Source organism: Danio aesculapii, chromosome 20 (assembly GCF_903798145.1).
Source record: "Danio aesculapii chromosome 20, fDanAes4.1, whole genome shotgun sequence".
NCBI classification, from domain to species: domain Eukaryota; kingdom Metazoa; phylum Chordata; class Actinopteri; order Cypriniformes; family Danionidae; genus Danio; species Danio aesculapii.
The window spans coordinates 14,632,532-14,659,203 of NC_079454.1; the positions used below are offsets into that span (position 1 = coordinate 14,632,532).

The window sequence follows — 26,672 nt, forward strand, 5'->3', positions numbered from 1 at the left end:
TTTTGTTTTTTTTAAATATTTCCCAAATGATGTTTAACAGAGCAAGGAAATTTTCACATTACGTCTGATAATATTTTTCTTCTGGAGAAAGGTTTATTTATTTTATTTCGGCTAAAATGAAAGCAATTTTTAAATTTGTAAAAAACATATTAAGGTTTGTCCTTAAACATATTTAAGGTTTAAACAAATTATTAGCCCCTTTAAGCTTTTTTTTTCCTTTCGATATTTTACAGAATAAACCATCGTTACACAATGCCTAATTACTCTAACCTGCCTAGTTAACCTAATTAACCTAGTTAAGCCTTTAAATGTCACTTAAAGCTGTATAGAAGCGCCTTAAAAATATCTAGTAAAATATTATTTACTGTCATCAAGGCAAAGATAAAATATATCAGTTATTAGAAATTAGTTATTAAAACTATTATGTTTAGAAATGTGTTCTTAGAAAAACTCTTCTCTCCGTTAAACAGAAATTGTGGAAAAAAAATAAACGGGGGCTAATAATTCAGGGGGGTTAACAATTCTGACTTCAACTGTATGTCTGTGGTGAACGAAACATGGGTTACATCTAATAACAGGACAAGTAGTTTGTTAGAAATCTTCTTATGAAGAGCTGGCAGAGCTTTCTCAGTGAAATAGTTTTGAGACGGCATTTCAAATCGAGATTCTATATTTGTTTTTGAGGTGTCTTATCAGGTTTGTTGTGTTAAATGTAACCTTTTTCTTTCCAGCTCTTGCAATACCAAGTTGCAATGTTGTCATCATCAACTTTATAATACCTCCAGACCGCAGACATACTCGTGCTTTGCGCTTTAAGCTGCTTCCGTATTCTAGTTTGCTGGCATTTAACCAATAGTGTCTCTGCAACAAAGTGATTTCATGCCACACACACTGCTGTTTCTATGCGAATTCAAGAAAGAGGACTATAGATGTGTTAAAAAATAATAAGAATATATATATATATATATATATATATATATATATATATATATATATATATATATATACATAGATATATATGTATATATACACACACACACAGACATACACATACATACATACTGTACATATTTGAGTCCTGACTGGGAGGTAACATCCGATTCCGATCGAGTCTGAAACCGCGTGATTGGGCCCAATTTCGGATCACGTGATCGGATCTGGACACCCCTAATATATACATATCCATTACATTGATTTTACATTTTAATTTTACAAAGTTATTTGAAAGATTTTGTCTATGTCTGTTAAACCATTTCTGTATGCAATCTCGTTTTTGTAACCGTTCTGACACTGACACCTTCAATAGAGATAGAAATGTTGCACAATCAGCTAAAATGTTGCTAGAATTGTTTTTTTTATGTATGGGCGATGTATATTGCATCACCAAAAAAGATTGAGGTCATGTCCAAGTGTTGTGCGATAAGTTGATATATTCATTATTGTGACAGGCTTAGTTATATACAAAACAAGCTTTAATTTATTACATTATTTTAGAATATATTAGCTCTAAGTATTAATCAATAGTTAGCATAGTATGTATTTGTGAGGCAGCATGTATTATATGCACAACAACAACAACATTCAGTGGTGTGCAACAAGTGCTAGCTGGATTGAAATTAATATCAACAGCCAAATGAGAGCATAATTAGCATATTCATCCCTGTTAAACAGTAAATGTGAACTGCGAGATTGCGCATTTTGAACAAATGTTTAAATACGTGCCACAAACATTTGTAGAGCATAAAGCACTGAAAAAAATCCCTTTATAATTAAACATTCTAATTTAGTTCATTTCGGTTTGCGTAATTTTTTTGTTTGTTTGTTCGTTTAGTTTTTTCATGCCTCTACCATTCAAAGCATAACATCGTACATGCAAAATGTAACATCTTCCAATTTAAATTTGAACATTCATTACATATATAACATATACAGAAAATAGTCTCCGTATAATACATTATAGGGGTGTGCGATAACATAACCACAAAGAAATTCTCAACTTTTTAATATTAACTTATATTTTGTGAACTGTTTTTGTGCTGGTACCTTGGCTGGTTTAGACCTGTCATGAACAAATAAATACAATGCTAAAACCACCAGTAGGTGGCAACAAGTGCCTGTCTTAATGAGTGAGCCACTGAATCGTTCACTCAAACGATTCGTTCAAAATGGCAAAAAGTGACTGTCATCACGCTCAATTCGAAATGGTTCCTCAGTATGCCCTTATCTCTTTATAAAAGTGCGGAGTGGCTGCTTCGAAGAGATTAGGACATAGGGGTTAGCCCTTCTGAATGAAAACCACCAGACGCAGATGAAGTGTCAAGCGCAAGTCATTTACATGTTAAGTCAATGCAAAGATGCGAATAAACATCCTGCCGTGCGATATGCGCGAATGAGGTGGCGCGAAAGACGCGATTCGCGCAAATGAGGCAGCGTTTGACGAAATGCTCCTGTTGGAAAATCTGTACTTCAACAGACATTCGCGCTGCGTTAACCAATCAGGAGCTTTCTCTTGTAGGGTGTGCCATGATTATGACGTAGTGCCTGTGTTGGTGTCCCACGGCAAAATCCTCCTGCCAACATCGGAAAACAGTTCTAACTGTCTGCTCAGTTGGATGCCCCACTGAAAGCCTCCATCATCCAGGTATAGTTTCTGGAGAAGTTGATGAACTCAAAGAGCTGGGTGCACCTCAGAAATCAGGATCTAATGGACAAGACCCCGAACTAATCTACACTGTTTTTCAGCCTTCAAAAAGCACAGCTACTATCTCAATAAAACTCATGTTAGCCATTTACCAACAAAGCTAGAGTCAGCGGGCAGACAGAAACCCTGCCCATGATGCGAATCCGCATCCATTGTGAAGTGAATTTGACTCGCGAATAAATCGAGTAAACTCAAAATGTTTATGTGTCTATTTACGTGCGAAAAGCACGAGGTGTGAACACAGCATTCGTACATTGGTAAATCCTTCATTCCAAAGGGCCCTCAAAAGTGGCCGTTTTTAACCACTTTGGTTTGAAACAACACTTACTGTATATATTAGCGGCCATGATTGTTTTTACTCTGAAGTATCCTTCTGAGGGTGATATATCCAGTTTTGAATGCACCGTGTCATTATGATTGGATCATTAAATCAGTTGATTGTTGTACAGATTGATAGTTAAAAAACACTGCAGAGACGCACAACTGTTTTTTGACTTGCAAAATATGCAAATAGAAGGGCATCTGTCGCATAAAACAAGTGCTAAAGTAATTGCCGGTTAATTTCACTGTGGTGACCCCTGATAAAGCAGGGACTAAGCTTTAGGGACTAAGGAGAGTGAGTGAGAGTTATGTATTCATAATATAACTTAATAATTATTAACACATTTTTGTTGAACTGTCACATACTGCATGTGATTACACTCACGTGTTATTAACTACATTGTAAAAAATATTAAAAACAAAGGTAACACTTTAAAATAGCGCTCCATTAGTTCATGTATTTACTAACATGAACAAACAATTAGTAATAAATTGATTATGCTATCTATTCATCTTCATTAGTGACAACCTCTTAATGCCCAAGGTGTTAGCAAAGTGAGGAGGGGGGTGGTGAGGGAGGTGTCGCGGACGTGGCCTTCTCTATTCTGCCGCCCTAGGCGCAGATATAACTTCTGAGGACACGGGTCCTGCGAGAGAGCTGTCGCGGACGCCGCCTAGGTCGCCTCTATGGACGCACCGGCACTGGTGTTGTGTCTTCTAAGGAGGAGGAGGGTAATGTGTGTGTGTGTTGTGCCCTCTGAGGAGGAGGGTAATGTGTGTGTGTGTGTGTGTGAAAAGAGCAGGTAGACTGTGACGGGCTAGGAGATCTCCTCGCCAGTTCTTGGAGTTTTTGCTCAATAAAATAGTTAGTCGTCTGTATTTTCTAGTCCATCATCTGTATTTACATTCACCCACTGGCAGCCAAAATCCATGCCTTACACTATGAAGCGTGTGTGCACTGTGACTACTTTTATATTGTTGATTAGCAACTGGGCATTTCACTCTGTCTCGTGCTGAAGGCTGTCAGTTTCGACCAATCGCAACAGGCTGTCATCGGTCCAATCAGCGCAGATTAGCTTTGCGCTGAGGAGGGGTTTGGGAACAAATGAATCACTTAAGGATTCATATAGGAGTCGCTGGGATAATGAGGTAATGGCCTTGCATGCATATTAGACTGTTGTTGGAGACCCTTACAATCAAAATATGACCCTATTTCATGTATAATAGGGGTTCTTTAAAGATAAAAATAGGGTTTGGGACATTTCATATGCTGCAAAACAAATGCAGGATGACACTGTATGTCTGTAACAAAATATAAAACATTCAAAGTATTTTAAATAGCTACTTAAGAGCTAAAATGTGCTGTCCTCGTATGTAGACACTCAAGCCATAGGAGGTTAATGTTGAAGTTAACTACTCACTTTGCATTACCTAATGTTAACAACTCAGCTTTGGATTTAAATAATGCAATAGTTAATGTTGATGTTAGTGTTAATAAATGCTTTACAAGATTGTTCATACTTAGTTAATGTTAGTAAATACATTCACTAACATTAACTAATGGACCATTGTTCTAAAGCAGAGATGCCCAAACTAGGGCTCGTGGGCCAAAGTTGGCCCATGGTAACCTTTGATTTGGCCCACCAACCAATCAGAGACGAGATGGACAAATGATGGGGAAGGTTGGAGCGAATTTCTCAAACATGGATCATCAGTTCTAATTTCACATAACCTTTTGTTTGTTTGTTTAATTGCTGAGCTACAAAAAAGCAAAACTGAAATTAAATGTTTCATTAAAATGTGAATTAAAGTATTTTTTCTCTATTTTTTTTATATTAAATTAGGAAGTTACCATGGCAACTTTAATGTAATACAGTTTGGTATATTTAGCTTCGGCCCACCACCTTCAATTAAGTTTGGATTTTGGCCCTTCATAAGAAAAAGTTTGGGTACCCCTGTTCTAAAGCAATGCTCTCAAACTCAATTCCAGGAGGGCCACAGCTCTGCACGGTTTAGCTCAAACCACCTCCAACTCAAACCTGCCTAATAGTCTCTGGTAAGTCTTGAACACCTTGATTAGTTGAATCAGCTGTGTTTGATTAGGGTTGGAGCAAAACTGTGCAGAGCTGCAGCCCTCCAGGAATCAAGTTTGAGACCTATGATCTAAAGCGTTACCAAAACAAAAACTCATACAAGGAAAGTTTTTTTTTCTTTTCTTTCATAACTACATTCAAATGACATAAGTGCTTTTAGCCTCTCAATGCACATTTTGTTTACTTGTGGGTTTATTAATGATAGTGGCACTAAAATATATTTTTTTATTAAGTGACACATGGAGTATCATCTCACACATTGTTAATCCAACAATATGCTCACAGACTATAAATATCGCACACCCCCATACATCAAATATCCAAGCTAAAAGAAACACAACAAAGATAAATACAAAAGACACCGATGGAGGTAATTCAGTACCTGAGTGCAGGTCTTCACACAGACACTAACCGAGGGTTTTGCATTGCATTGTGGGAGCACAACTCCAGCATGTGACATAAAGGCCATCAGAGCGTAGTGAGGTTTTCTGCCAGATAATAAAGGCTGTATCCATTGCAGATGATGCAGCAGAGGTTACAGAGCGAGGACAGCAGGCGGTAAAGCCACAGTCGAGTGCTAAGCTTTTTATACTTCAGGTCTGTCTCGCAGAGTTTGGCGTAAGCTTCCCGATTGGACGAGAGTCCGATGTCCTGACCCAATCCACAGGCCTGCTCAATCAGGTGCATGTCGGCCATGATCTCAGAGGTCATCTGACCAAACCACTGGGCATTCACTGCCGCCACAGTCACACAGACAAAAAAAAGGAAGATCTGGAGAGAAACCAGAGATATGCTGGAATCAAAAGACTTTTCGTAACTTTGAATAAAGGTTAAAAGCTTTTCCAAATCTGTTTAACTAAATAATTTTTATATTTAAAAAAAAAAAGAAGAAATTTTGGAAAATGCCGGCCGTTGATTTGCATACAATTAGAATTAATAGGACTGGAGTTTGGAAGCATCACGTTTCTCATAAAAAAATATTGTTTGTAACTTGTATGGCTTCAGAAGAATGCACATTACTGTAGTGGTAACAGGTTTGTGTGATAAAGTCAATTGAATCATAAGATTCATACATTTATGAGGACATATTTCTTTTGATTTGATTTTGTTCAGTAAATCCACTTCACAAACTAGGGCTGCACAATATATCGTTTCAGCATCGATATCGTAATGTATTTGTCCGCAAAAGTCACATCTCAGGATATGCAATGTTATATAGGGATTATGGTCAATCAACAGTTGAATAGATTTGTGGAGTCATTGCAACGTATAACCAGTGAAAATATTATCTGCATGTGTTTTAAAGGCATTTCAAGAAAGTGTGAAGCAATTAGGCACAATAACGTAAAACATTTGTAACTTTAATGAAGAAAACATTACTGATTTATTAATACAATGAATACTATAGTGTTATTTTACATGACTAAATTTCTGTATTTAATACTGTTTGACTCTCCGGAAAACTATAAAGAACTGTTTGTTTAGTTTTTTCTTTGCTATTGTAATTATTCTTCTAATTAAATTTTTATACATGACTCACACCTTTAAAAAAATAAACCCAACCAATCTAAATTAATGATTTTTTCACAAATAGACCTATTCAAGCCATCTGCTGAAATTGTTTTCATAGCTCAATATATATCGCAGAAAAAACAAAATATCGCAATGCCAGATTTTTTCAATATCGTGCAGCCCTATCATAAACCAAGTAATTTGCTAATGAATCAGACTGATTCGGTTCTCAAGTTCAACCTGGTAAGGGTTAGAGTAAATTATTAGTATGTGTTCTAATTTATTAAGGTCTAGTAGAATTTCTTGCAAATTCCGAGTATATAAATTGCCATTTAGAATTTTTCTTTTCCAGATAATTATAATTGGTCAGAAAAAAAGGTTTTCATTTGTTGTTATTGAATATAAGCATTATTCTTTCAAATATAAATTTTCTTAAAAAGTAAAATCATGTTAAAAACACCTGGAAGGCCTCTTTGTCATCCAGCATGTTGCTGGGATGGTACATGGCGAAGATGGTGAGGTTGAAGAAAGCGCAGGCTGAGCCGATATGCAGGTAAAACGGGAAAAGCCGGCTTTGAATGAAGCCAAATGTGTGTCGGTTTAGATGGTTGTCCATCACAAAGCCTGAACAAAAAAATAAAAAGTAAAACTTAATGCTGAAAAGTATGCTAAAATTACATAGAAGCACAGTTTAGCATACTTTTAAAATATCATTTCAAAGAATATACTTGTGTAAAAATGTATATAATTAAATGAAAATGCATTTTAGTTTAGTTAGTTAACTTTATTTTTCTCCGTAGGGAAATTTCATTTGCAGCAAACACTCACAGAAATTTCTGACATTTTACATTTTGCATATACAGTTGAAGTCAGAAATATTAGCCCCCCTTTGATTTTTTTACTTTTTTAAATATTTCCCAAATTACGTTTAACAGAGCAATGAAATTTTCACAGCATGTCTAATAGTATTTTTTCTTCTGGAGAAAGTCTTATTTGTTTTATTTCGGCTAGAATAAAAGCAGTTTTGATTTTTTTTTAAACTATTTTAAGTTCAAAATAATAAGCCCCTTAAAGCTATTTTCTTTTAGAATCTACAGACCAAACCACCGTTATAAAATACCTTGCCTAATATCACTAACCTGCCAAATTAACCTAATTAACCTAGTTAAGCCTTTAAATGTCACTTTAAGCTTTATAGAAGTGTCTTGAAAAATATCTAGTAAAATATTATTTACTGTCATCATGGCAAAAATAAAATAAACCAGTTTTTTAGAAAGAAGTTATTAAAACAATTATGTTTAGAAATGTGTTGAAAAAAATCTTCTCACCGTTAAACAGAAATTGGAGAAAAAATTAAACATAGGGGTAATAATTCAGGGGTCCTAATAATTCTGACTTCAACTGTGTATATACAGTTGAAGTCAGAATTATTAGCCCCCCCTGAATTATTCGCGCCCCTGTTTATTTTTGTCGTTAGTTTCTTATTAACGGAGAGATTTTTTTTCAACACATTTCTAAACATAATAGTTTTCCGATAAAACTGTGATTGTTGATCCACAAAAGAAATTTAAAAATTGGACAGTCAAAATAATAATAATAATAATACAGGAAAAAAATCTATAACTGTGGTAAAACAAACTCAAACATGAGATAATGCTGCTTATTTACAACAGAAATGGAACATTAACATTAATTTTTTCCACGTATACTGGACTAAAATTAATCTTACTTGCATTTTAAGAATTATCAAGAACAACAGTATCAGCAAAATTCTTCTATATTGATCTACAGAAAAAAAGAAAAGAAAAGAAAAGAAAAAAAGAAAAGAACGCCACTAACATTGTGGCTGGCCTGAGACAGAGTTAATTAACAGTAAATTTTCATTTTTTAATTTTTAATTGCCTTATCGACATTCGCTTATCTTACCTTGGGTACAGCTTATAAAAATATATTTGTAAACGTACACTACAAACATTTTATGAATCAAGTAATAACCAAACAAACAAAAGCGAGCACCCACCTGATATGAAGGTGACCCATATCTGCATTCCCCAGTAGGTGGAGAGAAACATGAGGTGAAGGAGTTTAGCGGTGACGGGAGGCTCTCTGTCTGTAGACATTGTCACAGGCCCACTATCGTCTTTCACCTCCCTCATTCACTAAGCTGTGTGAAGGTGTGAGACAAAAACGCAAGTTGTTCTAATATTATGTAAATCTAGAACAATTTTAAGTAGTCTTAACTAGTGTACATGTTATGATGCACACTAAAAAAACACACCCTGCCTAATAAACAAAAAGAGGTGGAGGTGTTTACCTTTCACCCATATGAGTAACAAGGCACACCAAAATGGAACAAAAATCAGCCACCTAAAATAAATCATGTCAAGCACACAGACTGCAGAGTATTGTGCGGTGGGAAACTAATACAAGAAAAACTAATGGGTTGTATACAGATTTGTCATTAAAAACGAACGGTTTGTCATTGTTATGCTATTTGGAAGCCAAAATTACTACTTTAATGTCAATTTACTTCTACTGTATGAGGTATAACTTGTGCCAAAAATGAATCAACTGTTTTGTAATATGAGTTTGTCCTCGTCTATAGTCATTGCATACTTGTTCAGATAAATTACTGCATGCTGATGTATAAGCTCTGTTTATGTAGTTTTGTTCTTTTGTTTGTGACTGGTAGTTTGTAATTTGTATAGATATCTAATTAGAAAACAGGTAAAAATGTTCACAGATGACTCAACACAAAGCAAAAAAAGTCCAAATAAAAGTCTTAACTGACAGCAAAGTAAAGTATATAAAATAATTAAATTTCTGTGAAAAGGCTGTGAGACTGAGGGGGAAATTAATTAAAATATTAGACGCTAGGGATGTAACAATTCACCTGACTCATGATTAGATAAGATTCATGATGCTAATCTCACGATTTAGGATTTAGTCATGATTTTTTTAAATAAAATTATTTGAGATAAATTTAAAGTGAACAAAAGCCCTTTTTTTTCTCAAATTCTGCACTTTTTAACAAAATAAAATATTTTGTAAAACATTATTTAAAAAAATTAAATATAAAATATTAATAAATAAATAAATATATATATATATATATATATATATTAAAAAATTGTTTTTAATACAGCGGTTTCCAAAGTTACCACTGTAAACCGAGCAGCTTTGTGCTTAAAAATGATGTCTTACAATAATGTAATACATGCAGACCAGTCCTCTTCGGAGATACATGGAGTTATAGCAGAATCAGGTTTTATTCCATTTCTCTCTCAATCTGACATGAATTGTATGATAATGTGTATTTTACTGGTAAATAGGACTTTGTTTTTCATTAGCAGTTTGCAGCTGAGTCATCTGTGCACTTGCATCCTTTGTAATTAGACATGTGTACATACTACACCTAAACACTTCCACGAAAGCCAGAAAAATACTACTGGAAAGATTACTATATGAACTTAAGGAAGACAGTAAAGATGACAGTAACAATGACAGAGCAACTGAAGGTTAACAGAAAACATACATATTAATATATTCTATTTTACTTAAAAGTAACTGTGCAGAATACAGCATAGTACAAAACAAAAAGTTCAATAATTTTTGGCACAAATAAAACTCCATACTATTGTCAATAAAGCGAAGCGGTCAATCTGCCAGATGTTTCCACATGAGAACAAAAGTCATAGAGTAGAATGAGGGGCAAGTAAGGGACCAATGGTCATTTTTGTTTTTTGTCTAAGCGGTCCCTTTAAGTGTCGTAAGAGTACCCATTCGTGCACTTATTGTGCAGGGGGTAAACAGGCTGATTCACTACCGTCATGTCAATGTGGGCTAGTCTGCCTATTTAGACTGCATTTTCGGCTCGTTCTGAGTGACCAGGCGCCTATAATGCATTAAAAGCGCTATGCTGTCTATTTAGGCTGCTCACTAGCTGCAGAGACACAGCCATTATGTTTCAAAGCTGCCGAATAATCACCGCGACTCTCTCAAAAAAGAAGAAAAGCCCTTAATGTTTGAATTGGCATCAACTTACAGTACCGGACCGACAAGCTTTCGCTGCACGTCATTTCTGTTGCGTCATGGGAAAGCTACACCTGTAGTGTTATTTAAGACTGGATATCATTACTGCTACATGCGGTCACCACGATGTCGATGTACTTACCGGACGATCCCCTGTGACTATGTAAATCGTCAGTGGCCGGTTACACGTCACGGCCAGTAGCACACCATAAATGTCCGGTAAAGGAGGAACCGGTTTCTGCAACTGCAGTCACTCTCGGACGGGCAGTCAAACCGGTGGGCAGGGCTTAAAATGCGTTCTTCGACATTGAAAGCGGGCGGACTAGTTTGGTGGGTGTGGTTTGTGTATGTTGACGTTTTTTGTTGGGGGCATAGCTTTTGTGTGCTGATGGGTGTGCTTTGTTTAAAGACAGGTTTGTTGATTGTTGTGATTTTTAGTCAAGGAAACAAACATAGTCACAATCAATCTATTGCATGTTATAAAAATTTGGGCTTACAACCTGACTAACAGAAACATTTTCCTCATATTTGATTAGATTTCCTTTATTTTGAAGTGTTTTCTCTTTTTATTCATAAAATATGGTGGCAATTTATAATAGCAAATTAAAATAGAAAAATAAAAAACGTTTATCTTTTGTTAAACATTACAGTTTTTACAGACGCTAGGACACATTTCTCAATACTTAGGTCACTTTTGCAAAACTCTTTACACAATTCTCCTAACCAACCCTTAGCTTGGCAAAGCAGTTCATTTCACATTCAAAATGCACTACAACTACCAAAACACTTTATTCAGGTCTCAAATAAACTCATTCTTCCAGAACACTAGCAAAGGTTGACAGCCGACAAACACACTTTTGGCTCGTTTCTACTGACTGGTACGGTACGGTACGGTTCGGTTTGATACGGGTCACCTTTATCAGGCTTGCTTTTCCACTAACAAGGGTACCCTTTTGGTGGGCGTGGTGTATGACAGAGAGTTTTAGTCGATGTCATTCTCGCTCGAGGAAATGTCTACAATAAAGCTGTATGGGTCGCTTACATATCATATGAGAAGCGCTTCTCACAAAACAGATGCTTCATACACATAAATACTTGTGTAGAAATGTTTATTTCTAACTTTTCAATGAACATGAGTTGATTATAACTGCAGATCAATGACAGTGCGAAACAGCCTACTGTAACATCTGTAATTATATTAAATAACTAAATAAATGAACATATATAAACACATACAGCCCCTTACAGTCTTCGATATGTTACCAACTACAGAAGAACTACACACAGCAGACATTTCGTCGGTATTTAGGTTCAAAACAACACAAAATATAGCCTACAGTCAGTGAAAACATCTTATCTGTGTCTGTAATCTTCAGCAGCACATATAGCCTCTGTTAAAGGGTAATTCCGTCATTCTGAGTTCACATTAGTCCAAAATGTGAAGATAATAAGTTAGTTATACATAGCATTTTGTTCATGTTTGCTGAATAATAATGTGCTCCTTTTTTTCCGGCTTCTCCTTTGTTTCTTCACGCTTCACTCTCGCGTTTGTCAGTGTCTGACAGGATCGGGTTTCAAAAGCACATCAATAATCAAGCGCAGGTTATTATCATCAGCTCAAGAATTTTGTTATTTCAGATAATATGTTAGACGCGTGCGAGCGCTAGCAAGAAAGCGAAACCGCTCGCGCCTCAGACTGGCTCGTAAAAAACTACGGGGCACAGTGTAAATCTGCTCTTCTTCTTGGCTTTGTGGCTGTTTATCAAGACGACGACAAGGTTTGTTTGAGCCCGGGTCAACCATGGCTCGTTATTATATATATAAATCATTCCGCTGTAATGTTTCGGCTCGTCGGCTGTGTATTTCAAACATGGAGGGCTTTTTGTTTTCATTCTGGCTTGTTGCGTAAGCGAATGACGCCTCTCTGTAAACCAATGGAGTTCAGCTGCGCGTGTGGCTCCGCCTTTTGGTACCTATTCTCGTGTTTGGTACCCTTTCGAAAGGGTGCCGAAAAAGTGGTACGGTACGGTTCGGTTCGGTATGCTTTTTGACAGTGGAAACGGCCATAAAAGCGTACCAAACCGAACCGTACCGTACCGTACCACTCAGTGGAAACGGACCATTTGTCACCCACAAAACAATGACCTAAAAACACTAACAACATGTAGCATTACATAGTGTTTTCTTGTGTAAAACAAGAGCATATCTCTGTTTATAATTGCAATATATGTTACTGGAATGAATCAGACATGATGCAGAATTCGTCAATATTTTATGTTGTTTATTTATTTATTTATTTTTTCACTAAGTAGGCCTAATTCCAAAATACAAGAGTTTGTATACACACCATCCGCTGATACAGATACAATAGTAATGCTAATCTGGCTGGTTAAACTGCATTTTTAAATTTGAAATATGTTTCAATAAAATATTGCTGTTGAATTTTGCTTTCTTATTCAGTTTTGCATGATGTTTTTGTTTTGAACATAAGTTTCAGTTTTGAAACTAGTATGTAAGCACATGCAAAATTTCCTGTACATACAAAGCTTTTTGGCAGTTGTTGTGTTTGAGTGAGAAAAGAATTCATGAAATTTGAAAGGTGTAGTCATTGAATGCATTTTGTGCCAAAACAATGATAATTGATCCTCGATATACTTCTGTTGTGCTCACTGTGTGAGGAGTTTTGCAAATGTGACTTTAGTATTGAGAAATGTGTCCTAGCGTCTGTAAAAAACTGTAACATGCAAACTCCACTGACTCCAACTGACCCAGCCGGGGCTCAAACCAGCTGTGAGGCAACAGTGCTAACCACTGAGGGTGAGGTCTAGATAGAATACAGCTGCGCCGGGATATCAGTATGGCATCATTTTTGTGACACTGTATAACAATAATTCATATTTTACAGAATTGTGATGGTTAGGTTTAGGGTTGGGGTAGGGGTAGACGTTACAAATATACAATTTATTGGGTAATTTAATAAAAAATACTCGATACAATTACTGTTTTTACATTACTGTGACCGTTAAAGCTTGGGGTAGGGGTAGACATTAATAAAACACAATTAATGGGAAATTTAATACATAATGTACATAATTCTTATGGTTAATCAACTGTACAAATAGAGAAGACTCCAGATTAACTAGGTTAATTAGGTTAACTAGGCAGTTTAGGATAATAAGGCAAGTTATTGTATAATGATGGGTTGTTCTATAGACAGTTGAAAAAAAATATAGCATAATGGGGTAGTCCAGAGTGTATTTTTAAGGCTTGGTTGTGTTTATAAGATGCAAAGCAATGTGTGCTCATGCTTCATAGGTAAAATAAAAAATCCAGTTTTTCATATACCATTTTTTCATATACCTTACTTTAATTATATACAGCTACTCAGCTGAAAACGTGGTCAAATTTCCTAGTTCCTTTGAAAGGCCCGCCCTCGAGAGGCTGTGATTAGTCAGCTAACATAATGTGCTGTGATTTGCGGATCTGCTCTACATTACCAGGAAGTGTCACGGCTCTAATAGCACACACTCTGCCTCTGCTGTGTGAATACTGTCAGTATGGCTGTATCAGTTTGAGCCTGAATCAGACAGAAAATGAAGAGGACACAGCTGAACCTCACACCTGCTCTCTAAAACAAAATCTGGCAAGTGTCTTTTACATGTATTCGGGTTATTAGAATATGTAAGTATTATTAGACATTCACATATCTTTTGCGAGTTTGTTATTTGAGATGTTGAATGCAGGGAAATAGTCCACATAAAGAGGCACTGATGCACTGCTGAAGACTGTGCCTGTTTACAGTGGTTTGATGGATAAATATGAATTTGTAGCTAAATTGTTAACATTGCCAAACAGCCATTGTTAACATCCTTTTTACATCATTGCTGCAACATAACGTTAACGCTTGACACTATACATGTAATATATACATTTTAACAAATAAAAATTCTTAAAGGTTGTGGCCCATAATCCACAGCTTCTTCTATTATGGTTGGAGCTGCTCCTTTGAGGAGTTTTTAGCTGAATCCAGCACTGAACTGGGAGAGATTCTGCAAGTTCTCCTTTGTCAAATACTAGAGCTATACATTTTTTAGAATTCTCTGGAACATGATTAAAATTAAACTGCAATCACTTCTCTCTTAGTGTCATGTCCTTTGGATGGCCAAATACAGAAATTGAACAAGCTCTGTGGAAATAGCAGCTTTTGGATGCATTTTAGCTTTCTCTGCTATAAAATTACATTACCTCTGGCCATGTTCCTGCACTGCGCAGGGTGTGTGTGCGTGGTGAATGCGCGTAACCAGAAGCATTTGTAATTTCACTAGCCCAGATGTATTTTTTTGTAGTCTCCAAACTTCGTTTGCTGTAGGCTTTGCTAAGCTAACTCTGTAAAAGCCAATGTCTCCCTTTGTATTGAACTTTGAGCATATTACATTCAGAGATGTTGCTTATGTTCACACAGCTACATTACACATCAACTAAAGTTTAAAATATGAAATCGTAGTGTACCACTCCTTTAAAGGGGCTAATAATTTTGACCTTAAAATGTTTTAAAAAAATTAAAAACTGCTTTTATTCTAGCCAAAATAAAACAAATAAGACTTTCTCCAGAAAAAAAATATTATCAGACATACTGTGAAAATTTCTTTGCTGTTAAACATAATTTGAGGAACATTTAAAAATCAAAAAAATCAAAGGGAGGCTAATAATTCTGATTGCAACTGTAAGTAATTCTCATCAACTTCTAGCCGCAATTGTATCTGATCTGACCAGTGAGCCATCGTGTCGCTGGTTTATGTATGTATGTGTGTATGTATCAAGGCTCAACAATAAGGACTGCCTGATGGCCCGGGGCCAGCATGCGAGACACTCGAGACAGTAGACAGGATCGTTACTGGATCGTCACCAAAGTTTAATTTGCCTGCGACTATCTGTCAATTGCGTGCAAATACAGTCTTAGAATCGAGAAACAGTTTGTGCTTTTAAGCCTCTAAATTCTGCCTTCTCTGTGATGTCGTAAACATCATGCTGCTTTTCGGGTCCTCTCATCTGATTAGATATTAGATATTGTGAGCATGTTGTTTTTTTTTCTGTAACCTGGTAACAACCAGTACAATATGATATGGCATCATCAAATTATGAGGCTAAAAGAATATGTCTGTTGCTAACATCTTGGAAGCAGACATTTACGTGGATACAACAGGACAAAAAAAATGAAGTAATGTTTTGCAGTGGCGTCACGGTGGAGCAGTGTGTAGCACGATCACCTCACAGCAAGAAGATTGCTGGTTCGAGCCTCGGCAGGATTAGTTGGCATTTCTGTGTGGAGTTTCCGGGTGCTCCGGTTTCTCCCACAAGTCCAAAGACATGCGCTATAGGTGAATAGACTAAGCTAAAATGTCCATAGTGTATGTGTGAATGAGTGTGTGTGATGGGTTGCAGTTGAAAGGGCATCCGCTGCATAAAACATATGCTGGATAAGTTGGCGGTTTATTCTGCTGTGGCGACCCCAGATTAAAGGGACTAAGCCAAAAAGAAAATGAATGAATGAATGAAGTAATGTTTTGCACAGTTTCCAGGAAAAGCAGACAAGTCGGGACCCTTTTTCGTTGGAAGAAGCAAGTTACCAAAATCAAAACTTGAAGCTCACGATAAAAGTGACAGCACTTAAAGTTTTGCTCATTATACATTTGTTAACATTTAAAAAATATTAAAATCCTAGATTTACAGATGTTATTTTTGACGATCTTTGAGAAGACATTAAGGCAGTTATATTATATAACATATTTAAAACATGTGGCTAAAAAATAGTAAATATAAAAATATAAAATTTTGGCAGGGCAAGTAAAAATCTGGACCACTTGCCCAATCAGGCTAGTTAAAAAAAATCCTTACTGTTGAACCCTTTATGTGTATATATATATATGTATGTATGTGTGTGTATGTATGTATGTATGTAACATTAACATTAGCTTTAACTTTGGCACAGGGGGCTTGTTTGTTGTTTTTTTTTTTTATTTATTTCATTTTCTTTTTGGCTTAGTCCCTTTATTAATCTGGGTTCGCCACAGCAGAATAAACCAACCAACGTATCCAGCATATGTTTTACGCAGCAGATGCCCTTTCAGCTGCAACCCATCACTGGGAAACAATGGAAAACTGTGAAATGGACAATTTAGTTTATCCTATTCACCTATACCACATGACTTTGAACACAGGGAGAACATGCAAACTCCATACAGAAACACCAACTGACCTAGTCGGGGCTCGAACCAGCGACCTTCTTGCTGTGAGGCAATTGTGCTACCCCTATTTATGTATTTATTTATTTCCTTTTTTTCAGCTAGGAGATCACATTGAGGCAGCACGTAAAGTATTACACAAAAATCACAGAGAACAATACCACAAAATTACAAAATCACCATTCGTAAAAAAGGTCAGATCATAAAAACTATTACAAGCATCTTTAAAGATATTGTACAGAAGATGTTTAAAAGTACTCAGAGCCGGAAGTGTGTCAAGATTAAGTTGATTTTGCAGGTCATTCCAAGCCCTAGGAGCATAAAAGGAAAAAGCACATTTACCAATTTATGACAGTACCCATGGGACGTTTAACCAAATACAGGAACTAAATCTAGTGTGTTGATTATTTATGTGAAATGTTAGCAAATTAGAAAGATAGGATGGTAGTTTACCTAAGAGAGCCTTTAAAGTAAATAAGTACAAATGTAATTTTCTCCTTTGATATAGAGAGTACCAATCTAAGGAATCGTACAAAATACAGTGATGCATCCGTGAGTCTGCACCAGTGACAAAGCGTATTGCTGCATAATAAGCAGAATCTAGTTTTCTGAGTAGAGTAGCTGCTGCATGTGTAACGGGCTATAAGTCCCGCCCTGTAGGGGAGAATTATTGTGTGTGACCCTGGAAGACCTAGAAGTGAAAGGATCTCAGTCCCCACTTCCGGTGCTTTTAGTCTCAATGTGCGCTATATTTGTGTATTTATTTGGCCCACACAGTTATGTTGAAAACTAGAGGAATTAGAAAAGTGGGCTTCAGGTAAGTAAGTGTCAGTATGGTGGCCAACCCGAAGTATCTTAAGCGAGGTGAAAAAAGTAATTCACATTCCCACTCCCCTAAACCTAACAGTGTGGGTGAGACGCCCCTACTCCAAGGTAAGTAGAACAAATGAATGATGACCATAAAATCAATTAACTATTAATTTATTCTTTACTTTGTTAGAAATTTTCTAAATGGATAATGTATATTTAAATAAAGAATGCAATACAAAAAAAACAGATGACAGATGTTCACAGATGTAATGTTAAATCCCGGTTTTACTCACCAGACAATCTTCCTAAATTAATTAGTTTCAATACCAAAACACACAAATTAATTTCACAAATCACTCTGAATGATCTAAACCTCTGTACTATGTGAATGACTCTTTATGTTCAACTCAAATGATTCACTCTGAATGAGCTCTAATAGAACCTTTGACTCAGTTTAACTAAACCTTGAAATAACCTGACTCAGTTCAGATAAACTCTTTAAATCCCAAACGATTCACTCAATTGATTCACAAAAGTATCTTATAAACAACTCATGTGATTCAGTCCTCAAAGCAATACAACTCCGTTCATTGCAGTGTATATATATCAGTGAAACAGTAAAAGTTTTTGTGTGTGTGTGTGTGTGTGTGTGTGTGTGTGTGTGTGTGTGTGTGTGTGTAAGCAAAGAAGTTGGTACCAGCCCGAAGCAACGATGAATATGATGAGATGACTTGAGATGACTTGAGATGACTTGAGATGACTTGTGATGACTTGTGATGACTTGTGATGACTTGTGATGACTTGTGATGACTTGTGATGACTTCAATAAACAACTCAGGCAGGACTGCAAGAAGATGTCGTCGGGTTGGCAGGGTAATTATACTTTTTAGAAAACACTGGTGGTGTAAAAAGAAAAATGGCATAGCTTTTTCACATCAAGCACAGCCCAGGTCTTAAAAAGAAATGCTTCCAAGGGCAAAACTCAAGCAGAAACGCATGTCAGTCACTTCAAAAAACATCCAAAAATTGAAAAATCCAAAAATAAATCAGGAACGGTGTGTGACGTTTACATACAGTTCATACGAATGCCCTTGCCCACGAACGAGTGCACTTAACCAACGTGGGGAGAGAAAATAATGTCTTTGGCTACAAACTATGTTTTATCAGCAGCTCTGGAAGGCAGCAGGACTCAAAAAAATGCACACAGTTCAGATGACACAAAACAATGGTGTTCAGAACAAAACTCACGGCTCAGAAACCCTCGTGATCTCAGCTCACACACCGTTCTCCATCCGATAGCACTATCAGCCGAACATCCACTATCTGCCGTCTTCAGTCTCTCACGGTAGTATTAGCGCTCTCCTGTTGCAAAAATCTCTTTTCAAAAGTCTCTGTGTATCACTGCGCTTCAGAACATACTAAAAAACTGAACAATTGCGTCTCACGTCTCTCTCGTGCTCTCTCATCTCCTTCTCATACACCTCTGTGTTGCCCGCGAACACACAGGAAAACCTGGTGCCCCGTCAAAATAAAAGTCCCATATAAAAAAAATACCTCGTCACATATTCCCCCTTGCGAAACCTTGCCATACCACCGACATCTTCTGTCAGCCTGGCCCTGGAATAAAAAAACACAGTGTTCAAGTACAACAAAATACACATTTTTCACAAGTTCATACAATCCTAACATTACAATCTCACTATTATTTTAACCTTATTTCATTAGATAATCAACTCTGTATCTCATAGGTAATTTTCCACGATTTTGTCTTTGAGAGCGCCTAGGCTTTGGCACACTTTCACATTCGACATCTGAAGTATCAGCATCATCTGAAAACTCCTGTATTCCCAAGTCTATTTCTGGATTTGCATATTCTGTTATTTCCCCTTGCTCATGCACTATGCTCTCTCTGTGTCCTACTCCCCTTGTGTTTACTTCAGTCACCTCTTCATTTCTATTTTGTCTAGGTGCAGCAGCTGGGAAACATACAATATCTGGAAATTCTGCCTCAGAATCTGATTGGTTTACAGGTCTACCTCTGGTGTTACGTAGAGTAGTAGATGGTAATAAAGGAAATGTGCAGTGACGAAGCTGATGCCGGTGTACTACTTTGGATGGACCCCCCTTTTCAGGTTTGATAGTAAAAACAGGTATGTCTGAATGATTCTGCCTAACTACAATGTATGGTGTGTGTTCCCACTTGTCCTGAATTTTGTTTCTGCCCCTATGCTTATGATTGCGTAACAACACACGGTCACCAGGTCTTACAAGCGCTCCAGAGGACTTGCGGTCATAGACTCTTTTGCGTCTTTTAGAGGCTTCTTGTGCGACCGAGTTCGCAACTTCGACAGCAGTCTTTAGTCTGCCATGGTGAATCTTCACCCAATCATCCAAATTCTCTGCATCACTTTCTTCCAAATCCTTTCCACCCAGAACATCTAAAGGAAGGCGTGCGTCCCTTGCAAACATCAAGTAAAAGGGAGAATAGCCAGTGGACGTGTGAACGTGACTATTGTATGCCATCACCAGCTCTGGTAAGTGACTTTTCCAGTCCTTCTTCTTCTCAGGTGGCAAGGTTCTCAGCATATCGTGCATAGTGCGATTAAATCTCTCACACTGTGAGTTTCCTTGAGGATGGTAGGGACTGGTACGGCTCTTTCCGATACCATACACTTTACACAGTTCCTTGATCACTTGCGATTCAAAGCATCTCCCCTGATCTGAATGCAAACGCGCCGGGCACCCGTAGTAGACAAACCAATGTTTGATTAGGGCCTTTGCAGTGGTATTTGCGGTTTGGTTTTTGGTAGGGACAGCAACTGTAAAGCGAGTAAACATGTCAGTCAGAACAAGGACATTTTCATATCCTCCGGCCGACATTTCGAGCTGAGTGTAGTCCATCGCCAGAACCTCTAGTGGAGCTGTGACATTGCTGCATGTCATAGGAGATCGGATTCTTGGAAAAACATCCTTAGCTAGAGTACATCTTTTACACTGTCCTATCCACACTTGGACATCCTTAGACATGCTGGGCCAATAGTAGTTGCGTCTCATCAATGTTAAAGTACTGTTACCTGCAAAATGGCCTCCATGTTCATGCTGGCTGTCGTAAACTGAACGGCGTAAAAGAGCTGGAACAACTAGCTGCCTTATTCGCTCTCCATCTCTTGGGTCAAAAATGCATCTAAACATCACTCCATGATGCAGCTGAAAACGTTCAAACTCTCTACAATGTTTTTTTTAACTCTGGCAGCATACTTTGCTGACTCAGACAGCTTGGTCTCTCATTTTTGGATATGGCCTGGTATATTGGGCCTATCAAGGTATCACTTCTCTGCAACGCCTTAATTTCATCCCAGTTGTATCCACTCATTCCTTGCTTAATGGATGCCTGTACAGCCACTTTAACACCAGTCTCTTTCTGCATAGGCCCTTGAGCAGGCCAAAGGCATGCACGCACCTCCTCAGAGTTCAGACAGATGAAATCCTTCTCTGTGTCCTCCTGTTCAGGATGTCCATTAGAGGGAAGTCGTGACAGGGCATCAGCATTTGTGTTCAACCGCCCAGGCTTATACAGGACCTCAAAATTAAGCTCCGCTAGTTGGGCCACCCAACGCTGCTCAACCGCCCCAAGGTTAGCGGTCTCAAGATAACGCAAGGGATTATGGTCTGTAATTACTGTAAACTTGGAGAACATCAAGTACTCTTTGAATTTTTCTGTTGCGGCCCATTTAAGTGCTAGCAGCTCTAATTTGAATGCGCTGTAATATTTGTCATTTCTCTCTGACCCTCTCAGGCCCCTGCTAGCAAACGCGATGACCCGTTCCACTCCCCCTTGCTTTTGACTCATTACAGCTCCAAGGCCCAGGTGACTCCCATCGGTTGTGAGGATAAATGGAAAACAGAAATCAGGGTAAGCGAGGACTGGTGGCGACATCAAGCATGACTTCAATCTGTCGAAGGCAGCTTGGCATTCGTTACTCCATATGAATTGCTCAGAAGCTTTCCGTTTGTCTTTACCTCCCATCAGTGCATGCAAAGGTTTGCTATCTGAGCAAACTTTGGTACAAAACGCTGGTAATAACTCATGAATCCAATAAGCTGTCTCACTTCCTTTATACTTTTAGGGACAGGCCAAGCATCCAGTGCGCTAACCTTTTCACTGTCAACTTTGATTCCCTCAAAGGAGATTACATGGCCTAAAAATTTTACCTCTGACTTGAAGAGAAAACATTTGCTTGGTTTAAGCTTCAGGCCATGCCGCTTTAGCCGTTCAAACACAAGCTCTAGTCTTTCACAGTGACTCCTGAAATCCCTGGAAAATACAATAATGTCATCCAGGTATATCAAAAGAACATCAAAGGCCAGGTCCCCAAGTACTACTCCCATAAGGCGCTGAAATGTGGCTGGTGCGTTGCACAACCAACAACAAAACGCACACTGCCGTCTCTCTTCACAACTATCACGGCTGGAGACGCCCAGGGGCTCGTGCTCTCCTTAAGGATGCCCTGTGACACGAGGTCCTGCACATGTCTTTTAAAGAGCCCATATTATGGCTTTTTGAAAATGCTCTTCCATGTAGTGTGTAACATAGCTCTAAGTGAAGTGAAATGTCCAGCTAAGGCTTAAATCTGTAAGTGTACAGTGTTTAAAACTATTGATTCATCTATAAAAGAGTCGACTCATAGTGCTTCAAACGAGTCGTCTTGATAACGAGTTATTAGGTGTTTCGCGATGACGCAGCCACGAAACACAAGTAGTTGCACGCGCAAGCCCGGGAGATTTGAAACCTGCGGCTCCGCCCACTAACAGAAAAAAGTCACACACACACACACAGAGACACACACAGACACCGGTAGAATGAAGTCACGCTGTGCAGATGGAGATTATTGACAGTTCACCCAAAGATGAAACCTTAGCATATAGCCTAGCCTTGAGCAGATCGAGAGCCTCTGGAAACTACCTGCTTACAAAGAAGACTTCATCAGTTTGTTAAAGGAAGGATCGGTAAAGACTGTCAGAACAAGGATCAGTGGATCATGAATCAGTTTCTTCCCCCATTTCACCAGTGTAAGTACGTGCGATTAAAATTGTTGCCTCGTTTACTCTAGCTTGCAAATTATGCATTTAGTTGTGTTTTGTTACTTGTAACCGCGTGTACTGTATCAGGTTAACTCTTTATATTCTCATATCGCGTGTAAAGCCACGTTGAAAACGCGACGCGTGCCGCTTTGTTTATGGATAGTCAGCTATGTGTGTGTGTGTGTAATGTGTGTGTGTGTGTGTGGCTCCTCTGAGGACGGTCGTTTGTGTGAGTGTCTCCTCTTAGGAGGTTGATGTGTGTGTGTGTGCGTGTCTCTGAATAGGGTAAAGCTCTAGGCAAAGGGTGATCAAAGGGACCCGTTTGTAAAGTGAGGACTTTAGGGGGTGTCGCGGTTGAAATCTTAGGGTTGTAATCGCGGATGTAACTGAGGACGCGGAGGGGGAGGGAGGTGTCGCCGCCGCGCCGTCTCTATTCTGGACGCGCCGGCCCTGTGTGTGCGTGTGTGTAAAAAGAGCAAGTAGACTGCTAGGACATATCCTCGCCAGTTCTTGGACTTTTTGCTTGATAAAATAGTTAGTCGTCAGTATTTTCTAGTCCATCGTCTGTATTTACATTCACCCACTGGCAGCCAAAATCCACTATGAAGCGTGTGTACACTGTGACTACTTTTATATTGTTGATAATCTGCTGGGCATTTCACTCTGTCTCGTCCTGAAGCCTGTCAGTGTCGTCGACCAATCGCAGCAGCCTGTCATTGGTCCAATCAGCGCAGATTAGCTTCGCGCTGAGGAGGGGTTTGGGTACAAATGAATCGCTGAACGATTCATATGGGAGTCGCTGGGATAACTAGGTAAAAATAAATGCATATTATAAGACCATCAAAGTGTTGTTTGACCTTGCATGCATATTAGACTGTTGTTGGAGACCCTTACAACCTAAATATGACCCTATTTCATCTATAATATGGGCTCTTTAAAAGCTTGGAATACCTGTGGTGGTACCCGGCAGTGCCTCTGTGAATGTCATACGTCACAGCTTGTGTGTATCCATAATCACTGTCAATTGTGGAGAATATATCTCTAAATTTTGCCAACAAATGGTTCAGTTCTTCTCTCTGTGAGGGGGTGAGCTTCTCATAATTAACTTGGACTGGAACTGGTGGATCATTAGAGCTGTTGACTGCTTGGATATTCGCCACCCGTCTAACATGAAGTGTCCCTTCCTCTTCTTCAAATTCCAGTGTATCCTCAGTTAGCACCTGCTGTGGTTTAGACAAGATGGCCACTCTACACCTTGGGCTAAGTCTGATGGCTCGCTCACTTGAGTTCATTACACGTACTGGAACTTTGCCATTTGCCGTTTTTGTTAGTACATTGGCCACCAGGAGTCCCTTTGGCAAACTTGCATCAGCAGCAAGTTCAATTAACACCTGGCACTTTGCTTTGGGCGGCACTCTGCAACGCCCTTCAAACACCTTTTCACTTAGTGGTGGGATGGTGATGGTTTGCTTCCCACTAACCTTGACAAACCCAATCTTGCCATCTGGGCTCCTAGAGTCAGCTTCCTGGACACTTGCTAGAACTCTCCTTATCTTTGCTTCTGCTGGTTGTTTATACTTATTGGCTGCCTTTACACCATCTCCTGTGACAAAAAATGACTTAAACTCACTGATATTATTCATCCCAATGATTCCTGAAAGTCCCCTCATTTCTTCTGATTCTGAGCTGGTGTCTTTCAGCACAAAGATACACTTTTCTGAGAGAACCTTCCCCATGCATTCCACATCCGCTTGCAAGCACCCTAGAACAGGGATGTCGAGGCCATTAGCTGCAGTAAGCCTAACCCAGTGAGCGGAAGAAAGTTTAAGCTCTTGTTCCCCGAAATGCCTCCTAAAGTGTGATTCTGTTATAGCGGACACTTCAGAACCTGTATCCAGCAAACAGTTTGTCTTGACACCAGCTATGTTAACTTCAATAGTCAGACAGTCTCCAAATGCGCCAGTTTTAAAAGCATTGGTCACTTCATCAGTCCATTCAGCTGTATGGCTTCGAATTACAGATGGGCCAGGCTGTACGGTGCTTGTTGGAATGTTTCCTGGGTTAGATTCAGTGGAACGACGTGACTGATCAGACACTCTAATTAATTCAGAATGTGGGCAGCGCCTACTCGTGTGTCTAGGTTCGCCGCATGAATAGCAGATATAGCGGCCATCACTGTCCTTCAAGGGCTGTCTTCTTGGACGACTCTGTTGAAGTTGCACTCCTGTGTTAGCATGCACCACCTGATAAAGTTCTTCTTGGCGGGCAGCAATCTTCTGTATGGCCTCATGGAGTTTCTCTAAAGTTAACTTGGATGAACCTTGTTCTGTGTCTGCATTGACTACTCTGACACGGGAGCTGGGTCTTTGGTTGTTCACAGTTTGTGTCTCCTCCTCCTCTGACCATGTGATCGCAGCTTGCATGACTTGAACAAAAGTCAAACTTGCTTCTTCCTTAATTCGTCTCTTCATTTCACGTCTCAGAAAGTAATCTCGAAGACCCAAAACAAGTTGTTCTTTTAACACACTCTCAGCATCTGGCACTCTGTTTGGCTCTCTACACTTAACTTGGGTCAGTTTTTCTTGTAGGTCATATGCGTACGAGCGTATCGTCTCCCCCTGCATTTGCTTCCGTTCATAGAAATCTTTCAGTCTGGTTCCAATTGGCACTTTGTCCCCATAGGTGTCTTGGAGGACTTTAAAAATATCATCTGCAGACTTTTCACTGTCACCCACCATAAACCTCACTGTCGCTTTAGCTTCTCCTTTGAGGTGTTGTTTGACAAGCTCAACATGATCTTCTGCAGGCACTCTCATTACCTGAAAGGCTGATTTTATTGATGCGACCCATTCCTCAATGCTCAATTCACCTGCATTGGTTGAACGACCACTGAATTCTGGAAGCTTCCTTTCTCTGGGAATATAGATGGCAGCTGGGACTGATTGAGCTGTAGCTTGATGCTCAATAACCGTTTTAGCTAGTGACAGGGCTTCTCTTTGTTCAGTTCTGGCTTGTTGAAGTGCTCCTGTCTGTTCTTCAAACCTCCGTTTCATCTCTGCCATCTCCTTCCTTAGTTCTTCGAGCTCTGCCATGTCTCAGCTTGTAACCCTGGGACCGGTGACAGATAAAAAAAATTATTGTAATAATAAATGCAATCTGATTCTATCCTGTTCGTGACGCCAAATGTAACGGGCTATAAGTCCCGCCCTGTAGGGGAGAATTATTGTGTGTGACCCTGGAAGACCTAGAAGTGAAAGGATCTCAGTCCCCACTTCCGGTGCTTTTAGTCTCAATGTGCACTATATTTGTGTATTTATTTGGCCCACACAGTTATGTTGAAAACTAGAGGAATTAGAAAAGTGGGCTTCAGGTAAGTAAGTGTCAGTATGGTGGCCAACCCGAAGTATCTTAAGCGAGGTGAAAGAAGTAATTCACATTCCCACTCCCCTAAACCTAACAGTGTGGGTGAGACGCCCCTACTCCAAGGTAAGTAGAACAAATGAATGATGACCATAAAATCAATTAACTATTAATTTATTCTTTACTTTGTTAGAAATTTTCTAAATGGATAATGTATATTTAAATAAAGAATGCAATACAAAAAAAACAGATGACAGATGTTCACAGATGTAATGTTAAATCCCGGTTTAACTCACCAGACAATCTTCCTAAATTAATTAGTTTCAATATTAAAACACACAAATTAATCACTCTGAATGATCTAAACCTCTGTACTATGTGAATGACTCTTTATGTTCAACTCAAATGATTCACTCTGAATGAGCTCTAATAGAACCTTTGACTCAGTTTAACTAAACCTTGAAATAACCTGACTCAGTTCAGATAAACTCTTTAAATCCCAAACGATTCACTCAATTG

General features: G+C 38.6%; 1 protein-coding gene across 1 annotated transcript; it reads right to left on the reverse strand.

The window, feature by feature from the left end:
• Positions 1-1,035: 1,035 nt before the first annotated feature.
• On the reverse strand, positions 1,036-10,930 carry si:ch211-121a2.4 (transmembrane protein 205). Its single transcript, XM_056480743.1, has 4 exons — positions 10,802-10,930; positions 8,648-8,791; positions 7,088-7,251; positions 1,036-5,886 (listed from the first exon to the last, which is right to left on the reverse strand). The coding sequence occupies exons 2-4, from the start codon at positions 8,781-8,783 to the stop codon at positions 5,584-5,586; spliced, it is 603 nt and encodes a 200-aa protein (XP_056336718.1). The 5' UTR covers positions 8,784-8,791; positions 10,802-10,930; the 3' UTR covers positions 1,036-5,583.
• Between the last annotated feature and the right edge of the window lie 15,742 nt (positions 10,931-26,672).

Excerpts from the sequence above, each read along its gene's own strand:
- si:ch211-121a2.4 (XM_056480743.1), bottom strand. The coding sequence starts at position 8,783 with ATGAGGGAGGTGAAAGACGATAGTGGGCCTGTGACAATGTCTACAGAC. Across the intron at positions 7,252-8,647 it reads ATGGGTCACCTTCATATCAG|GCTTTGTGATGGACAACCAT; the intron begins GTGGGTGCTCGC and ends TTTTTTGTTCAG. Across the intron at positions 5,887-7,087 it reads ATGACAAAGAGGCCTTCCAG|ATCTTCCTTTTTTTTGTCTG; the intron begins GTGTTTTTAACA and ends GTTTCTCTCCAG.